The 19,703-nt window shown below is 40.2% G+C and overlaps 2 protein-coding genes across 4 annotated transcripts; both read right to left on the bottom strand.

Annotated features, from left to right (window-relative positions):
* Window positions 1-216: 216 nt before the first annotated feature.
* Window positions 217-19,541, bottom strand: LOC104927934 (limbin). 3 transcript variants are annotated; one of them, XM_027279372.1, is made up of 23 exons: window positions 18,935-19,537; window positions 18,676-18,751; window positions 18,168-18,349; window positions 17,806-17,862; window positions 17,502-17,688; window positions 17,312-17,412; window positions 17,117-17,182; window positions 16,846-16,980; window positions 16,527-16,666; window positions 16,115-16,439; window positions 15,657-15,896; window positions 15,373-15,548; window positions 15,017-15,176; window positions 14,729-14,905; window positions 14,328-14,638; window positions 14,065-14,239; window positions 13,308-13,457; window positions 12,854-13,081; window positions 12,514-12,746; window positions 12,341-12,428; window positions 12,022-12,197; window positions 9,053-9,154; window positions 8,262-8,834 (listed from the first exon to the last, which is right to left on the bottom strand). In XM_027279372.1, exons 1-23 carry the CDS (start codon window positions 19,187-19,189, stop codon window positions 8,429-8,431), a joined length of 4,146 nt encoding a protein of 1,381 aa, XP_027135173.1. In that variant the 5' UTR covers window positions 19,190-19,537; the 3' UTR covers window positions 8,262-8,428. The 3 variants fall into 3 exon arrangements, with proteins under 3 accessions (XP_027135174.1, XP_027135173.1, XP_019108891.2); XM_019253346.2 differs by having other exon boundaries at window positions 8,421-8,834; window positions 18,941-19,538; XM_027279373.1 differs by lacking the exons at window positions 8,262-8,834; window positions 9,053-9,154 and adding an exon at window positions 217-288 and having other exon boundaries at window positions 18,935-19,541.
* On the bottom strand, window positions 5,217-7,777 carry LOC104927935 (uncharacterized). The gene is made up of 4 exons (XM_010742125.3): window positions 7,328-7,777; window positions 7,174-7,218; window positions 6,125-6,271; window positions 5,217-6,025 (listed from the first exon to the last, which is right to left on the bottom strand). The coding sequence occupies exons 1-4, from the start codon at window positions 7,670-7,672 to the stop codon at window positions 5,924-5,926; spliced, it is 639 nt and encodes a 212-aa protein (XP_010740427.3). The 5' UTR covers window positions 7,673-7,777; the 3' UTR covers window positions 5,217-5,923.
* Window positions 19,542-19,703: the final 162 nt, after the last annotated feature.

Below are 19,703 nucleotides of genomic sequence, written 5' to 3'. Positions count from 1 at the left end.
TATTGTTTTGTTTTGTTTTTTACATGTGTGAGTCCGAACAGATATGAGAGAAAACTAAAATAAAGTGGTTAATATTTGAATTTCCATGTCAAATCTAAATACAACTAACAGCCTCATTTAACTCTGGCACATCGGATTAACGTGAACGATGCAGCCACATGCTGGAAATACTGTTAGGCCTAATAATCATGCAGCGGGGATGTTATAAATCAATGTTCACTTACCAGCAAACAGAGCCATCATCACCAATTTCTTGCGGCAGCCTTTACCGATGAAGACCTATAAAACCTGCAGAAAAAAACAGATGTTCTCATATAGGGAATTTACATACATATTATAGCAGTTACATATTAAAGAAATGACATGCAATAAGCTTACTGTACATACAGTAAAATACTGTAAAAGTCGATATTAAAGCACATTATTGAGATGGAGTTGTTTTGTGTGGCTCTACACATGCTGATAGTCAAGGATGAATATCATAAATATACACATATTATTTATCACAGTGCTTAACATATACCCGTTTATCAGCTTGAGTTATTCATACAAATGCAAGCAGATATAGCTAAATATAGTGATTTATTATTGAAGAATTAAAGTTATAAATCTCTTCATGCTGGGTTTAAATGGGCCGTAGTGTCCACCAGGGGGCGGTGGTGTCTTGGCCTGCTTGCCTTTAGTCGACCCATGTCCATGACCACAGTTTGGCCACTTAACACTACAAGGTCAAAGTTCACCACCGACACACCAACATATTAATCTCACATGAACTGATAACAACTGTTAATAACAGCGTTTAGCTTTTTGAACAGTTCTTATTCACACAAGTCCTCCGGTGACCCTTCATTGAATAATTACTTCAACGTGTAAATCAGTGGAACAATTGTGCATTTATAAAGATACATTTACTGTTGACAGGAGGGGAAGCTTTGGTCTAATATGTGAGAGTTTTGAATCTCACTATAACACTATAACACACCTCCATCCAGCATCATTACAATGGTGTGTGAGCAGAGTGTGCCAATCATCTATTGGAAATTAAGAGGGAAACATTTTCTTATGTGGACTAATGAGGCTACACATTTCTTTTAAGATGCAATAAAAGTGCTCAATGTGATGGAAAATTGCCTGAAAACCCCATAAAGCAAAGTGAATCACAAGCTGCATCACCGATGCTTTAATGTAAATGGGTTTCTGATCAGTCCTTTACAAGGTAATTTATTTCAACAGGGCAGAGAATGATTACGGTCACCCCTCGGCTAAGTTGTTGTTGTTGATTTTTTATTGTGCAGCATTTAGCATTTTTGGTGCAGTGTCACAGAACATTAAAATTGTTAAATTACCTGGCCGCCTGTGGTTTAAATGTTTTGTTCTCGTTTTGCCTTAATGATAGAAAATAATGTGGATTCTACAGCCCTCTAATGATGATCAACAAGCACAGCAATTAAGCTTTATAACCGCACTGCAGGCTGATTTCTTAACGAGCCACATGCTGCTGACTAACATTTTCAGGGGGGGTTTTGTAGGGTTGGTTAATTAGCAGTGAGAGGTTCAGACCTGATGGTTCAGAAGTGCAAGGAGATCATTCTTGGCAGAAAAATAAAAACATGCTTATTGCAACATGTGCCGAGCTCAAATTAAAGTGCAGGCTGTTAAATGATTAGAAACTGATTAGTATGTGTTGTAAGATTAAAAAAATATTCTGCACATGACTGCTGAAACTGAGTGTTGTTTGCGACAGTTGGGTGTTGTGACATTACAACCATAAATTATTGTGCTTTTTTATTAGAGGTTTTAAGTGGTAAACCTCTGGGTGTGTGGAGCAAACGTCTGCAGCGTTATCACAAGTTTGAACATCTTTATCAATCCATGTGTTTTTGTTTTCATCTCTTACTAAAACATCTCTATTTATCAGGAAATAATTTGGACCTTGATGCAGATTCATACAGTCTATGTTCAGCAGTATAGAATGATACTAAACCATCTTCATCTGGTGTGGTAACAAATAGCGACATCTTGTGACAGATCATGGTACTGTCAAACTCCCCCTAAAGATGAACATGCAGTAACAGTAACTTGATGGCCATTGCATTGTTGCCCTGCCTCTTTTATCAGCCTGACCCAGTTACAGTGCATGACTGGCACCCCAACAACCCCCAGTATAAAAGTCATGGCCAGCAGTTTTTCAGATACCCCGATTCCTGACAAAGATGACGTCAATCTGTACTGTAGTGAGCTGCAGGCCTAACACATGAAACAGACAGATATGTGAAGCATCCTACACACATCGTGTTCAAGCAGCAACAAAATACATAGCAAAGCAACAACAAAATATAAGGCTCTGAAAGGTTTGATTAATGGGGATAAATGCTCATAATTTAATATATTGATAGACAGGTAATGCAGAAGTAAATAAATGCCATTTTGAGAACTCTTACTGGTGGTGTACACAGTTCTTAGGGTTGAGTCTGAGTTGCTAAATGAGCCACAGTGTGTTGTCAGCAAGGCAAATAATTCACAAATAAATGTGGACACAGACACAGTTTCTTTCATTAAATATTAAAAATAAAATACATTGCTGTTTGGTAGTCAGATCATGCTGGTGTCTGTCAATGGATCAACAACCAGAGGTGTCAGAAGTATTCACCTTCATTACCCAAGTAGAAGTATAGTGGGTATGGGGTTTAAAAAGACTTCTGTAGAAGTTGAAGCATCAACTCAGGCATTTTACTCAAGTAGAAGTGTAAAAGTACTGGCTTCAAAACTACTTAAAGTATAAAAATAAAAGTAATGTAAAGAAAATAAAAGACATCAAATGTTATAGGCCCTGTGCCACAGAGGCCTATAGTGCACTACACGACCTCCCCCCAAAAAACATATATTTTTTTAAAGGCCATAATGACAATAATGTTATATTAAAATGTTAATGTTGAAAAATTTGGGATGCACTAGGCTGCCTGTTTCAGCCTCATATATGCCCAATGAAAATTAATGCATGTTAGTATACTGCAAATACATTAAAGAACCATAATTTATATATGTGCTACTGAGCATCACCGTGTGTTTCATGGAGCGGAAGATATGATGACTACTTATATGCCTATAAGTATTGTAATAGTATACATGCTATGCTATGTATAACATCCCTATACAGTATAGTGCTGTCAATGAGTAATCCAAGTGATTAATCAGAAAAATAATAATTCTGATCTCCCCATTTGTAATTTGTGAAAGATGTTACAGATAACGTTACTTGACACATGCTAAGAAAATAAGATAAGATTTACAGCCCCGCTGCACTCATAACCATGTTCTCTAATGCAGACATCAAGTTTAAATATATGACCAACAGTGTTTTACATGATGATTCTTTAAACAGCTGTTCTGTTCATACTATTCTTTATTGTCTTTTCAATGCAATTTTTAATCTGTGAAATCAAACTGATACTTTTTTCCCCAAGCTTGTCTTAAGTTTTACTATTTCAAATAATTAACCATCTACAGAACTTCAGTACGTTATTGTTCTACTTCTTCTTCTCATCATCATCATCATCATCATCATCCAAACAGCACCAGGATGAAATAACAATAAGAGCAACTTTTGCAGCCTTGTGACAGTTTCAGTGTGATGGTGAGCTCTCACCTTTCTGCATCACTACATACTGTTAATAATCAAAGAAGCTCTGGGGCTTTATATGTTATAATACAAGATTTCAGCATTGAGGTACAATCAGGCTTCATTCATACTAATTAAAAAGACACACAACAGCAGACTCTCTGCATCAGACGAGTTCTCACGTGTTGACTAAATTTTAACTGAGTCTCAAAATGACGTCACAGCTCTGTGACGCAGTCACGACGAGTCCATACTACCATAATACTGTTTAGATGCCGCCCTGCGTGGGTCATTACAGTGTCATTGGTCAGGCGCGCACACGCTGTAAACGATACCATTGGCTGTAGAGTGTGACAATCTGTCAGTAAAAATCTGATCTCATAAGTCGCCTCTAAGAGTAACGAGGCTGTTTTGAAATGTAAGCTGTAGAAAGTACAGATAATTGCGTGAAAATGTAAGGAGTAGAAGTAAAAAGTCGGCTGAAAAATAATTACTCCGGTATAGATACCTAAAAATTCTAATTAAGTAAGGAAACGAAGTATTTGTATTTGTAGTTGACATCCCTGTCAACAACACACAGAATTGCCACACAACAATTTGACAAGAAGTTGTCTGAATGTGCACAGGGACAAATTACCTGAATTCAAGACCCTACAAGTAAACACACAGGTACTGATGTAGAAAGGAGGACTTACCGACAGAGCCAGTGAGACTGTCGCCCAGGGGCCTTTCACCGCCTGGGCCAAACCCAAGGCTGACTCACTTCTGGCTGGTTTACACCACTTACATCATAGATTTATTCAAAACATGGATTCACTTTTATGGGTTGAGCAAAGGGCAACACAGGTCAGGTAAAATGGAAATACTTTCTCCATTGCAAAACACAAAGCAAACATTTAGAAAACGAGAACATGTTATTACATATTTATGGTCCAAAACCAGAGCACTTTGAATATGTCTGAATGGAATACACTGATATAGCCCTCTGGATGCAGATTATAGAGTCTGGCCAACAGAGGGCAGCACAGGCCATACATAATCAGAGCAGCAGACTCGTTTCCAAATCCAACAAGTCATTGCTGTTCTCAAAACAATGGCAAATGCACCGTTACATGTGAGAGAGCTCTAATGCTCGAGAAAACAATGATGCTTAACAAAAAAACAAAACACTCACACCGTGAGTTAATATTTAATTCTGTTTTTGTCCCCTGAGCGTGCAGAGCCTGTGGTTTATGTAAAAGCCACTTTGCTTCACTTGCAGTTCAATCACGTCTTCATTTAGATTTATTGTCTTTGTGGAAATAAAATACTTTTTTGCTTTTGCCCAAACAATGGTTACTTAAAATACAACTGTACTTTAGTTTAGCAGCGACATACATACTGTTTCTATAAAAAATAAAATGAATACATAATTGACACATGCTGAGTGAAAATCAGGGTGAAAATAACCTCACTCTCGTTTTAAATTTTAGAAAAGAATAGATCATGCTGATTCACAGACTGGATATGAGCCACTTTGGTCTCAGTAGTTTTGTGTGGCCTTTCCCAGAATCAACTGGCAGACATTTTGGAAATAACGTCAGACGATAAAATGAGCTGATACATAAAGAGATTTTATTACATAATGGTAGACGTATACAGATCGTCATTAAGTATGCATAAAAACAGGCATGTTTCTAATAAGTTTATGTCAGTGATGGCTCTATTATCTATTCTGCTTTGAAACAGCACTATCCTAACTATTTTGGAATAAACAAGTTATAAAAGCTTTCTATATGAGAAAACTCTGAGGGAACACAGCGTACAAGTGTGAGAAAGCAATGCTTTGGACATCAACTTCTTGCATAACATTTTTTCAATCGCCATGTTTTAGAAAATACTGTACAGTGCTCCTTTAAGGCATGTTAGTCAGACCAAGGGTTATAGCAACACAACATATTACTCTTAATGACACAAGAAGCTTTGATCAGCCCTGGTAAGTAAGCAGCGGTTAAGCCTGGCTCACAAGCATCTCTTATTGGTTTATTATTTCAAGGTTTACTTCGGCATGGTTGGCATTCAGCAAATTTCCTGTGGAAAGTTCTGCACTCCTTGCTGGAATGTAGCCACACATGTCTACTAACATGAGTCTGCAGCTAACGCAGAGCCAACTTGGTACAACATGAAACATCATTATGTGTGTTGCCTATGATGCATCCTAATGCAGTGCAGACTGTGGTGTGTATTGTGCATGCTTTACCATTCTGCATATGTGTTTTTATGAATGTGACGGACCAATGATTGGTCATCTGCTCTGTGTGTTGCTCATCTGTCCTCTTGCAGTAGCTGAAGCCTGTCCTCTGCATAGTAAGGGGTAACGTGTCCAGTATCAATAGCCTCACAGTCGTGTGTGAAAGATACCAGGTCCTGCCAACCAAACAGAAACATGTATAAGGTTACACCACTTAAGCCTGAAAACAAGAGTCTTGAGGTGAAAAACAGTGCAGAGGTTTCAGGTGTCCTTACCCGATAACAAATTGTGGTGATAATTTTGTACAAGTTCTGGATTTTACGTTTCAGCAGCACCATTCTGGGACGGTCTCTGCAGTACTGGTTAGGATGGTTCAGCACCACATAGAGAAAGTCACGGAGCTTGGTTGTGATGCACGAGTTCTAGAAAGATAAAACTTTGTTTTTGCATGACAGTATTTACAGACTGTTGGTCAGGGACTTGATTGTACACATTTCTAAATCTAGGGTACTGAAATATTCTCAGAAACCTGTAAACATACATACAATGGACGCATATCAGGTGAGATTTTGTCACAGTACAAAATGAACTGAATTGTCTTTCTATTCAGAGTGAAAGCTTTTCCTGCATTGATTTTATATTAAATGAATCAGTCTCACCAGGCCGCCTGTGTCCAGACCACTGTTTAAGTGAGGTTTGGACACAAACCAATTGGTCTACCTCGCTGTCAGTCACCAGATAGTTAGCCCTGGTCTTTTTGAACACAAAAAAAATCAAATCTTTGTTGTTTCCCTTTTAACCCGTGTTACTCATTAGTCACGAGGCTGTTGTGAGCTCATAGTCGCTGTCAGTTTCACCAAAAACCTCAAACATTACACTGGTTAGATGTGTTACTGTTCTGTAATGACACATCATATTTGGCACTTTCACAATTATGGTAAAATGCCTTTTTCCCCCCTAGGTGAACATACATTTTAAAATGTATGTATAATCCATTATAAATTGTGACTTCAACAATTCACTTCAAATAAATCTTATTTTTCCACATAGTCCAGATTATTCTGAAAAGGAAAATGCGTAGTACATCTTTATCTGAAGCTAATAAGAAACATGACAGGAAATAGTAGGAGGAGAAACATTGAGGCTCTAAGGGTTGACTTTACTTACTCTTATCTAACTGAAATTAAAATGTTATCGGGGAGGGAAAAGTGTTTAAAAATGTGATATGCAATTATCCCAAATTTCCTGGGAATCCCCCAAAACCCCTTCAGCACCCCCCATGTGTCCCCACATCATATGCATTACCTCACTGTTAGAAACTTACATGCACATCAATGAAGATCGTAGGAAGAACCTCGGCGCACACTTTCTGCAACCCGACAAACATCATGATTAGAAGACATGACACAGAAAACAGAAGTCTAAAATGGTTAACACGGTCTCGTCTGCAGAATGTGACAATGAAATAAAGGGCTCACCGTGCGATGGTACGTGTGTATTTTATCCAGCAGAGCCATGACTTCTTTGCTCAGGTCGAGCGCTCTGGAGTAGCAGGTCGGAGGAGCGCAGTCCGACAGCCACACAAAGCTGAAGAAACACACGAGAGTGGCGAGACCCAGCCTCATGTCGGCTACAATAACTCTGCTTCCAGCCGCTGAACAGTGGTGCAAATAGTTAAGTGGAGGACTTGCAGCAGTTTTAAAGGATGGAGTGGTCGAGGGAAGAAAAAAAAAATGATGGACGATGACGTGGAAGCGCAGCGAGGCTGAGGAAAACATTTGGGGTCTGCTGTGTTTGGGAGAACAAATCCTTTGTTCATGCATGCTCCAAATACCAGGGATAACTGAACTTCACCTTCTGATAAACACAGCCAAATATTTTGTTGTGTTTTTTCCCCACGTGATTTTTGGGTTTGATAGTTCCCAAAAACAGGATATTATCAGTGAGGGAGTTTGATTTGGAGTCATGCAGGGGAACCCGAGATGTTCCAGGAATATTTCCAGGAAACTGTTTCAAATGAAATATTCATCATTTCATGTACCTGTGTATCTTGAGTGTTTAGGGAGGTTTACACTCTTAAAAAACCCCAAAACAAAACATAAAAACACAATTATATCTGGAGTTTGAACATGAATAATAGTGTTTGACACCAATGTTTGGAGTACACCCCGATATTACAGGAAAAGGATAGAACTGTGCTATTTTGAGAATATTTAAATCTGTATTTTAGATCCAAACAAATCCAGCTGCTCCGGATGTAACTCTTCTGAAAGAAAGATGAACTAGACAACTGAAAATCTTCACAGTCTTCATTTTAAAAGTGTATATTTGTGAATATGTACTTTACTTTAGTACAGTTTTCCCACCATTAAAACGATGTCAAGACAAGACCATTTGAAAAGAAATAAACTGTTGACCACAATTCAGCTGCCTTTACTTAAAAACAAAGCCAGATACTACATACATTTAGAAAAAGCATTTTTTTGTTGTTGTTGCTACATAGTAAAGCCATTGACTTATTATGATTTATCATATAACATCAAAATGTACCATCGTTAAAAAGATAATGTCTGTAAGGGTCAAACTAGGTTTGTTGGAGCCACTGAGCCTTTCTTCAGGTTGAGAAAGTTCCTTTTCCTTTTTCTTTTAGGAGCATCCACACACTCGCATGATTCAGGTGGATCCCTAAACACAAACAACCTTTCTCCAGTAGGAGGGTTGCCCTGTGGGCTGGCAGATGCAGTTGTTGCGTATTTCTCTGCTGTGCTGTGTAACGCTTCACTCGCTGTGTCCACAAGCCTCTCTTTTGCAGTGTCACTGTGCTGCTGTGTAACTGCGCTTGATTTATAAATAGACTGCTGTGCTTTGGTAAAACCGTCTTCCTCTCTTTTCTCTTCAACCAGCAGTGGTGCAACATCTCTTGGAACCGGGAGACGGGATCTGGGGAGCAGTTTTTCCATCAGACTTTGCCTCTTTTCCTGGAGTCTGTGAGATTTGGAGGACAAAGGAGCTGTTGTTAGTGGGATTGGAGTGTTAAAGTACTAACCTCATGCCTGTGTCACTGCAACCCAGCCATGTAACTGATAAAAGGCATATTACACAATAAAAGATTGGTCTATGATGTAGCTCATTAGACCACAAATTAGTCTTGATGATGGTGTAACAGCAAGTCTTTATATAGCAGCTAGTAGAGTAGCACTCACCTCTCTCTTTCCACAGTGCAGCTTGGCATATTTAGCATATTTTTATGCATCACGTCTTCTCTCAGTTTGACAGGTAGAAGTCTGTTTAAACCCCCGGCACACCTGGTCAAAGAGTCATCAACAAATTTTAAAGCTGGTAACTGTGATACAATCTGTGCTTTGGCTTTCATCAGAAACAAACAGTTATAGGCTATCTTAAATGCTGTACTAACTTTTCATTAGTTTACTTTAGAGGGAGAGCTTTGTGTTTTTTCCCCCCATTAGATTAAATATTGAATCGCTTTCCTAATAGGGTACAGCATGTTAGGCCTGTCAAATAATTAATTAACACAGACACTTCCAAATGCTATTTCTTAATTAATATTATTAATATTCCAGATATCCTCCAAAATGTTGCTTAAAAATAAAAAAATATATAAACTATTTCATGGGCAGAGCATTTTCCTGCAGAAACAGTAAATCATGTGCATCGTCTTGTTTATGTGAATTTCTTGCACTGTACTACATTTTTAAAAACACATAAAACATAGTGTCTGTCAACTGATTACAATGTTCACAAAAGCAAAAAAGAAAAAGAATATTGTCTGTCAGTCGGACTAACAGATGTTATTTCATTACCTTCAGGTTATTTCACAGGTTACTGGTGTTTGATTACATATGGAACAGGCACTGAAATCACCACCCCTAACAATACTTACCTACAAATGTCAGAGAGCGTACAGTAACTGATGGGAGGTTACATGCAGTACACTGAAGAATGCCAAGGAGCAGGAGGGCACAGAACAGAAGTGGATGAAAGACGTACTTGCAATGAAATTTTAAATTTGAGATAAACTTGATGTATTACAGCGTTTAATGTTTGCCTATATACATTTAAATGGAAAAATGTATCTTGTATATAGGTACTTCATCAACAAGGGGTCTGAATGTATATTTGTAAATGTTAAAAGGACCAGTATGTAGGATTAAGTGGCGTCGGGCAGTGAAGTTGCTGATTACAACCCTGTCGATTCACCCTCTCCTTCCTAGCGTGAAGGAAAAACTACAGTGGCTGCAAAACACACGAAAAACCTAAATGAGCCTGAGTTTGGTTTGCCCGCTCTACTGTAGAAACATAGCAGTTCAACATGGAAGAGGATCTGCAGTGTCTGTAGAAATAAAAGGCTCATTCTAAGGTTACAAAACATAATGATTCTTATTTTCAGTTGATTTTACACTAACACAAACATAGTTATGCATATTATATTCCATATTTGCCCTATTCTCTAATAAATCTTACACACTGGACCTTTGAAACATATCTAGCTGATGTCTGTTTGTACTTTTCCAGTCAAAATCAGATGATGAAGATAAATCAGATAAACATAATTCCTAAAATATTAAGAGCAGTTTAATATCAACGTAAATAAAGTGATTTGATTTTTAAAAATCATATCGACAATCCAGCCTTGGCTAGTCAGATCCAACAACTTCTCAAATTCTTCTTCTGTAATTTAATGTTACTGCTGCTACATATTAAAAATACAAATAAGGTTTACATTCCACTGTTTACTTGAATTCAATTAGTAAGATTTAAAACGTTTCTAGAGAATGGGTAAAGTCTATTCTGCAAACAAAACGCAGGAACAAAAGAGCTTAAAAAGAAAAAGGAAACACATGGCTCACATATTGTTCCAAACTCAGCATTTTCATTCCCTTGTCCTTTGGCCAGACAGCTCCGATCCAAAGAGACCTCATGCATGAGACATTATTCATCAGTAAAGTAATCCAAACTCAGCGGGGGACAGACATGAGTGCTCCAGTGTATCAGGAAGAGGGAAATTAAATGATGAGTAAAATCATTTATCTCTCCATCTTGGCTCAGGGTAAAGGACTCTGGTGGAACTGGGCTCAAACAGTATTTGTTGTTGAAAATGAAGACAATGCTTGCAGATGGGTTTGTTTCAGCCAGTTGCTGTGTTTCAGCGCTGCTTTTATTTAATCAGTGACTTTGCTCAGAAAACTACTTTCTAAAACCACAGAACTTGAATAGCAGAGACCCTGGCTGCGCACTTTGGGCAAAAAGGTTTTCGCTGTATTCAAGCGGTTCTTTTCATGAACTAGGAGACCAGCGCATGACAAAGGGCTTTTGTTGGCTTTGCACATTAGTTGGTAACCAAACAAACCCTTATTTGCAAGTTGGAAGAGCCAGATGGACAATTGCCATGCCATTTTTAGTAAAACAGCAACGTTCTGTAAGTAATAATTATATTATGCGGTAGTCCAAATAAGTGCAGAGTTTCATGACATGCACATTTTAAAGTCCTGTCATCATTAAATCTCTCTCTCACCATCTGTAAACATACATGTCTCATTAATGCATGTTTCTCACACAGGTTCTGCACAAAGTCCACTACATATATTATCCATTACAGTTTATAGATAGTTAATGTTTTGCTGCTGCTGTGCATATGTCTTTCTCTATCTCTGTCTATTTATCGGTCTACCCCCTCCACACCTCTCTCTCTATCTGCCCCTCTCTATCTTTAATTCAACCAGTCGTGGTGGATGACTGTTTACCAATGAGCTTGGGTCTGCCCGAGGTTTCTGCCTGTTTTTTCCTCGCCACTGTGCCACAGTGCTTGCTCTTTGTGGAACTGTTGGGTCTCTGTAAATAATATTATAAAGAGTACGGTCTAGACCTGCTCTGCATGAAAAGTGTCATGAGGTTTGACTTTTGTTATGATATGGCGCTATATAAATAAAATTGAATTGAATTTACAGACATAATCCTGACATAGCTTTGAAGCTTTGTACCTGTAAATCAATTATCTCTCTAAAAACAAATTTTCTATACAGATATTTTCTTTCTTTCTTGTTGTGTGTGTGTGTGTGTTTCTTAACACACACACACACATCTAAAGTGATCGTACAATGTGTTCAACTCATGAATGTTTGCCAGTAGCCAAAACACTGAACCTGGTTCTTACCCCGAGTGTTCCTGCTCTGTACATGATGAAACAGTGTGTTGTTTGGGACAGAGGGCATCGGTAATGGAAAGGAGTTCACTTTCAGGAAGGGTGGGCAGCAGGAGACGCAGGGCTTCCAGGAGAACCTCTGCAGACACCTGACTCTGCTTCACCAGCCGAGACGCAAATTCCAGATCCTGAGAGGAAGTGCAGCACACACATCTTAGATACAGATTTTCTCTGCTTTCACTGACACACAGAAGCACGGATGTCTTTGTATTTTTCCATTCCATTAATACGCTTCCGTTAAATACAACATTGGAAAAATAGAAATTCAGACCTGGTCACAGTTTGCATAGAGTCTTTTGAGCCCCATTTGTTCTTTTAAATCTTCTATGGCTTGATTGTTGGCAGTCATTCCTTGTGACCTGAAAACATTGTGAAATTGAATGGTCCGTGTCGATCCACAACATTCCTTATTCCTCCTGAGATAAAACTGATGTGACAGCTCACCTCTCTGCCAACAGTGTGAAGACCTCCTCACACTTATAGAGTGCCTCCTGGAGGATGGACGTCATCCTGCAATCCTGCCGCAGCTGAAACAGCCTCTCCTGCTCACTGTCCTCCTCTCCCTCATCATAGTCCTCTTTCTGTGTTGGATTTGACTTGATGCTGGACTGAGACATCTGCAGGCCATCCAACTCTGTCCTCTCCTTCTGAAGCTGCTGTTCTGCTTCTTCTAGGCCCTGTGGGAAGAGTAAATTACGCTAATAAAAGTCTACAAAGTTTTGTGAGAAGTCTCAGAGGAAACCCAAAGCAATATCGGGGTTAACAGGAGTCAAACATTTCCTACCAAGCAGTGGTTTTGTATACTCTTGGCCATGTCTTGTCTCTCCAGGCTTTTCCTCTCTCTGAGCTGCTGAATGAGCAGGCTGTGCAGAGTGAGCATTGCTCTGGAGGTCTCCAAGACCTTCGTCTTCCTCTCAGCCTTCTGGTAGTGGATGGTGGCCATCTGCATTGCCAGGCTGTCAGCCTGAGAGCGCAGATCATCCTCTCTCTCCACCCGCATCTCCTCCATCACCTGCCAAAATTGGAATGGATGTATTATAGTCATCTTGCATGAACTCAAACCACCTTATGTGTAACGTAGACATTGAACTTTAACATAGATAGTCGTTTATTCAGGAAGTATAGCTTCTGCTACTGAATGAGATTAATGCACTTAATCCCCTTCCTGCCTTTCAGTAACTTTATGCACTTAATAGTGACTAATAATAAAGAAGTAATCACTAAGAACACAACTTTACTTTGTTCATGACACTGCTCTCCATCTCCTTCTCCTTCTCCTTCTCAAACAGCTGGATTCTGTCCTCAAGCCTGGTCTGGAATAGCTGCAGGTCAGATGTGTCTGTTTTCGTTCTGGCCTCGCCAGCTTTCCCCTTGGATTGCATATTCGCCTGCAAAAACCACAATATCCATAAGGTGGTTGGGAAATGACTCCAAACATGTCGTTATTAGTATTAGAAATGAAACCACGCTGTGGAGCCCTTTCTGAATAACAATGTGTACTCGTCCAGCAGCCGCACAACTGAGGCTGATCGCAGTGTGGTTTGCACTGGTGGTTACCATGGTTTATTGAGAAAACATTAAATGCACCATTATCGCTTGATGTTGTTACAAGTGACAAGTGGGTTCTGCATTTTGAATTACCTTCATAATCATATCATGAAGAGATTAAAAAGTATTTACATCATCAAAGATAGCACAGAGACATATATCTGTGAATGTTCCCACCACCATGCTCGTGTACACTCATTCAATGATGTGGCTCCTTTTATCTAGTATTCTCAATGATTTTTATTATTAACGTTGTTCATAATCTAATATCAGTGATTCAGTGCTATGACCTATAAAAAGGTGACAAATATTATTCCAAAAGCTTTTCTATCTGGCACTGTGACTTTTTAGTAGATCACTACCCAGAGTCAGATGTTTTCTAATCCTACACAAAGAGGTTTTAAGAACATATCAACTAAAATCAATGGTGTGTGATTCTGTGCTCACCATCTGTTGCTCGCTCTCCTTTCTCCAAGCTGCCAGAGCGGATTGGAGTTTGGTTCTGGAGACAGCATGGGGCAGCACCAGGCAGCGGTCCATCACAGACAGACACTTCTGAAACTCTAGTTTCATCCTGAGCTGGTCGTCTTCACACAGAGTCAACTGGGACGAACACAAACGACTGGGCCAAGAGGAAGACAGATAAACACACATAGGACTCGGAATCCCCTGAAATCAAAGGTTATTAAAAGTGTTATAATATCACTGACCTGAAGAAAGCTCTGCAGTGCGCCCTGAGTTCCCTCTGCTCCTGCAGCTCCCTCTCCATGACATCCCGCAGAGCCTCCCTGGTGCAGCTTAGGGTGCGTAATGCTGCCTTGCCTTCCTGGTGCAACTTTTCCTGATGCTGCAGGAGGGTGCTTGCTCCTTGTCCCTGGACTTGTCCTGGTCCTGCCTCTGGTTCTACCTGCAGGAGGGAGCACTGTGTCCCAGGAGGCAGTAGTGTTAGCAGGGCCTGGGTTGCAGAGGGCTGGATGGTTTTGACTTCAGTTATGGCACCCTGGATCACACGCATGGTCACCTATAGAGGATCAAGACATGTTGTTAATCAAACTCAATCAATGATATATTTGTGTGTGTGTTTTCATTACATGAATGAAGCTGATTGCACCTTGCGGATGTCTGCAGCAGCCTCCTCATCTAGGTTGTTGATGAGCTCTGCCAGCTCCAAACTGTGAGCCGTCAGTAAGTTCTGCCAACAGTGTAGGTGCTGGGCTACATCTATCTTTCCCTCCAGACCCTTAGACAGACCCGACAGATCCTTCTGTCTCTGTTTTTGGATCTGCAGCTGGAGATGGCAGGAAGAATAATTACAGTTGGAGTATTTAATGTGGTATCAATCCACAATGGGCACATAATGCAGGTGTTGTAACATCCTAAATAAGCATGAGCTTATCACCATGTCAGAGATGAGCTCCCGCCGCTTCTTGATGAGTCCACAGCGCATGGCTCTCCTCTCTTGGCTTAGCGCCTCGTCCAGTCTCTGCCTCACCATCACCAACTCTTTTTGGGCTTTCTCCTGTAGCTGGTCAATCTGCTCTGCAGGCACAGTGCTCCCTCTGGTGGAGAGAATAAAGCATGGCAGGTTAAAAGGCAACTCTGCTCCTACGTTTGTTTAAAGCAGCTGTAAAATGATCCCATTATACATTTTAAATTACAAACAGAAGCACATCACATTACATTTTTAAAAATGTTTGGTCATACTGCTACAAAGTTTACTTGATGCCCCTGTTGGTAACTACAATAGGTACCAACCTCTTGATGTGAGTGAACCAGCTGTCCAAATTGCTGGAGGTGCTGGAGAAGGTGTCAGAAATCAGGCTGTTGAGGCTGTGAAGGCTGTGCACCAAGAACTTCCTCTGCGCATGGCGTTCAGCGAGCACATAGCGCTGGTTGGCAAGGACCACATCCAACACCTCCTCTAGATGATCCTGGACAGAACAGAGAAGGACATGTCCCATAATGTAATTTAAATGTTTACACGAGAAGTACTGATTGCCCGAAAAGAAGAAGAAAATAATGAGGTCTTGCTTGCTTACTTGACAGGCAAAGTAATCATGCTGAAGACTTTTGGCTGTGCTCTTTTCTAGCTCGCCCATCCTGGTGGCCTCCTCCAGTTCCTCAGAGAAAATCTTGTGCAGTTCCACCCGGCGCCACTCAATGATTTGCCTCTGGACCTTTGCGGAGGCCTCTTCATGTCGGACCAGCAGTATGCGCTGAAGCTGATTCTGGCTCAGCTTGTGTAGCTTCTCCAGGAGGACACTGCAGTGGAGGAGCTCCTGGTCACATGACAGTTTGAGGTTTACAGTTTAGTGACAGCATGTAATGAAAGCAATAAATGGATAAACAGGATTCTCTTGGATCCAAGAAAAAAACATTACTTCCCCAAAACGTTTACATATCTTTGTTATTTAAGTTATTATTTGCTGTGCTTTTAAAAAAGGTAGAAAATACATAAGGCAAATACTGAAACAAATGTCATTACTGTCATTATTACCTGTTGGTCTGCATGTTGACACAGCAGCTCGGCCTGTGCCTTCTCAGCAGCTTCTCTGTGGTGCTTTGCCTCCATTTCTTCACGAGTCTCCAGGTTACATCGGCCGGCCAGAGCAGCCATGCGGGCCCCTCGCTCCTCCTTCAGCCGACCCTCCATGCCCAGAAGCTGTCCGTGAAGCACACTGAGCAGCCTTTGCTGGGCCTGGGCGCTGGCCTGGCCTCGGAACCGTAGGCCGCCCAGCAGCGAGGACATCACGTCCTTGTAGATCTGAATCCGGGTGGCCTCCAGGTTGTTGGTGGTACGCAGCAGTGTAGACATTTCAAGACTTAATGGGAACAAAATGTAGAGCAAGCAGCAAGAGATATTAATAGAATAGAAAGATATTCTATTGACTTTTGACAGGTCTACTCACTTTTCCAAAGCCTGGTACATGTTCTGGGGGTCCTCCAGCACCATAATGTCTACCATTTTATCTTCAAACATTGCCTCATCTTTTACTGTCTCACTCATGTTGCAGTCTGCATACTCTGGGTCTGAATCACCTCTGTTTCTCTGAAACATGAAAACATAGGCACAACTGTCACTGACTGTAAACACTTTGGTTGGACAAAAATGTCAGCTTTCCAAAAACAACACTTTTATTACATTAAGAAACACAAATACTACTAAATGGAATTAAATGAGTTTAATAGCAGGCCACTGTCATTACGATTAAATAAAACAAAACACACCCTTTGCTGGAGAAGGTTCAGCCTGGTCCTGAGACCTATCAAGTTCATGGCCAGAAACCCCAATGACAGCAGCACCAACGTGACGAAGAACCCCACAACAAATCCAGCAAAATGGACCCCATGGTTAGGATACATCTAAAACCATGGGCAGAAACATCAAATTTTTCATTAATGCAATTTCATGATCATAAATTTGACAACAATACAACAAACACACAATGCTTAGAAGCTGCAGGAGGCGTTCCCTGTTATGGAGCTGTCCACAGCTTACCCTGTCAGTGGAATTCACCCTCAAGGTAAGATTAACTGTCAATGGACCAAACATGCTGACATCATTCTGTAGAGTCAAGAAAACAATACTCAAATATATTATACTGACATGGTGAAATTAATAACAGATTTACTATTTGGGTTTGGCAAAGTTTTCAAGTTAAAAAGAGGAGAAACGGTGCAGTAGAATAAATACCTGTGAGGCGTTAGAGAAGGTGAGGAAAGCTGGAAGGTCCAGGACTTCACTCTTATGACTCCTTACGTGAGCAGTATAATTGACAATAATTTGGGATCCAGCTATATGCAGAAAATTAAAATACTTTAAAGTTTAAACCAGACATGTTTGGTAGAATCATCTTTTAAAACATTCTGACTCCCAAACATACCAGACAGTGAATCAATGGCAAACGTCTGGTAGCCTCTTTCCACCACCCTGCCTTCAGTTTTTAGGGGTACTATTCCAGAGATGGAGTCCCGAATAGCCACCTGAGACAGGTTGGTGCCACCCACTGGGCCCATGTTGTGAATCAGCAGGAAGAATGTCAGCTGAGGGGGATCAGTGTCCAGCTTCACCTGTGGACCACACGATTGATGAGGAAAAATATATATCACTTCAAGGTCTTTAAAGTGTTCAGAATTAGTCCAGGAAAATATGTTTCTTTCTGTATTCAAACAAACTTGCTGATGTACCTGGGCACACTTGTGAAATTTGACCCCAAATGTAGATAGAGGTGCTACACTCTGAACCTGCAGAAACATTCAACACAATGTAAAATTAGTTTCTTTCAACATGACAACCTTTATAACATTACATGTTAATGTGATGGTTTGTTTGGCATATGAATGGCGATTCAACATATTCTCATTTCATAATACCAACACACAGCAGAAATACATAAAATCTACACCATAACAAAAAACTATACAAAAATCCTGCCATATAAAACACTAAACATACCATTTTGACAATAAACTAATGGAAACAATCTCATGAATTACCACTTACATGAGAGGGTGCATACTACATCTGCATACTGTTATTAGAAACACACCTGAGGCAGAGTGTGGCCCGGGTTATATCTGGTGAGTGTGCTTCTGCGGCCCCGGAGGTTTAAGATGTTTGACATGTACGTAAATGAAGAATAAAAGGAGTGTCCCCACGGACCAGCAGCAGCTGTTGAAGAGAGTGAACCCTCTGCAGACAACACCATAGGCCCATTCATTTCCATTGTTCCTGTCAGGTTAAGTATAGTAAAGCACAGTTAAAACCCCTGAAATTCACAATAAATGAATTATGTAATACTTATATATATTTAGTACTATATTTAATATTGTTTTTTTTAACTGATATACTACACTACAGATTTTATAAGTCTGTATATCGTATTTTTAATCATCTGTACATGCAAAATTGGGAAACAAAAAAAAGTATTAATCAGGCAGATACCTATCATGGACTAATATATAGTATAATTGTATAATATATACAATATAATTGCCCAGATGGTGCACAATATAAGTTAGTAACTGTATTGTTGATATATAAAATTGAGAACAAACCATCCATCTGAGGGAATGTCAGCTCTGCGGATTTCTCACAGGGGTCATGTTGCTTCACATATATACTGGAGAGCCTCTGACAATAGAAACAGGGGTATTCAGTATTGCAGATTTAATACAGTAACTGTTCAACAAATCTTAAATAGCTTCATGCAATGATCGCACACAGACACAGTGCATAAGCAATGGTACCTTTCAACAACAAAATAAACAGCTGCAGCTGTAGGAACTGGTTATTGACATGGGAAATAGTATTTATCTTTACCATTAGGCTTCTCGCCTCCTGTTTCTCCGAGAGAGGAGGAGGTGGTAGCTGTGTGTGCCATGACGCGCCGTCATAACAAGGCTGATGTCCAGCACTGGACTCACACTCACCGGCGTGCCGACCCTCACGCCCGGTCACATTGTGACACCGGCGGAAATATAAAGGAGGTGGAAACAAACATGACACGTGGATATTCAAGATAAATGAGCATATCGTGACCCTCGTCGCGATAAAGTGGACCTGAAGCATTCGTAAGTCGGGGTGCCACCCTCACCGAGGAGAGCCGCTAGCTCACGGGCTGCATTGTTTCTGGATGTTGCCGCTGTTAAAATCCGCGATGGAAACATTTCCCACTCCTTTTTCTGGAGGAACATCAACCGAGGCAGCGCTTCTGACGAGCGAGAACATCTTAATGTATGCCAATACTTCAGGAGAAACTGTGGACACCGTTTAAAAAAAATTAAACACGGACACAAGATGAAAATCAACGTTGCTGCACAACTTCGGAAAACATTTCCAAAACTTGGGGAAAACGGGCAACTCCTCAGGGAGTCATAACAGCGATAAAGCATATGCGTTTCCGGTCAAGGCTTTCAAAGTAAAACAATTTGGGAACTGTAGCTGCCTAAATATATATAAATATACCATGAAACAATAAGAAAATATAATGTGTTGTTTATATATTCCACCTGTATTTGTGTCAATGATATTATGAAGAAATATATGTTCACTTATTTATTTATGTTTTAACACGAAACACTTT

Source organism: Larimichthys crocea, chromosome VI (genome assembly GCF_000972845.2).
Source record: "Larimichthys crocea isolate SSNF chromosome VI, L_crocea_2.0, whole genome shotgun sequence".
NCBI classification, from domain to species: domain Eukaryota; kingdom Metazoa; phylum Chordata; class Actinopteri; family Sciaenidae; genus Larimichthys; species Larimichthys crocea.
This window is presented reverse-complemented; position numbering and strand designations above follow the sequence as displayed.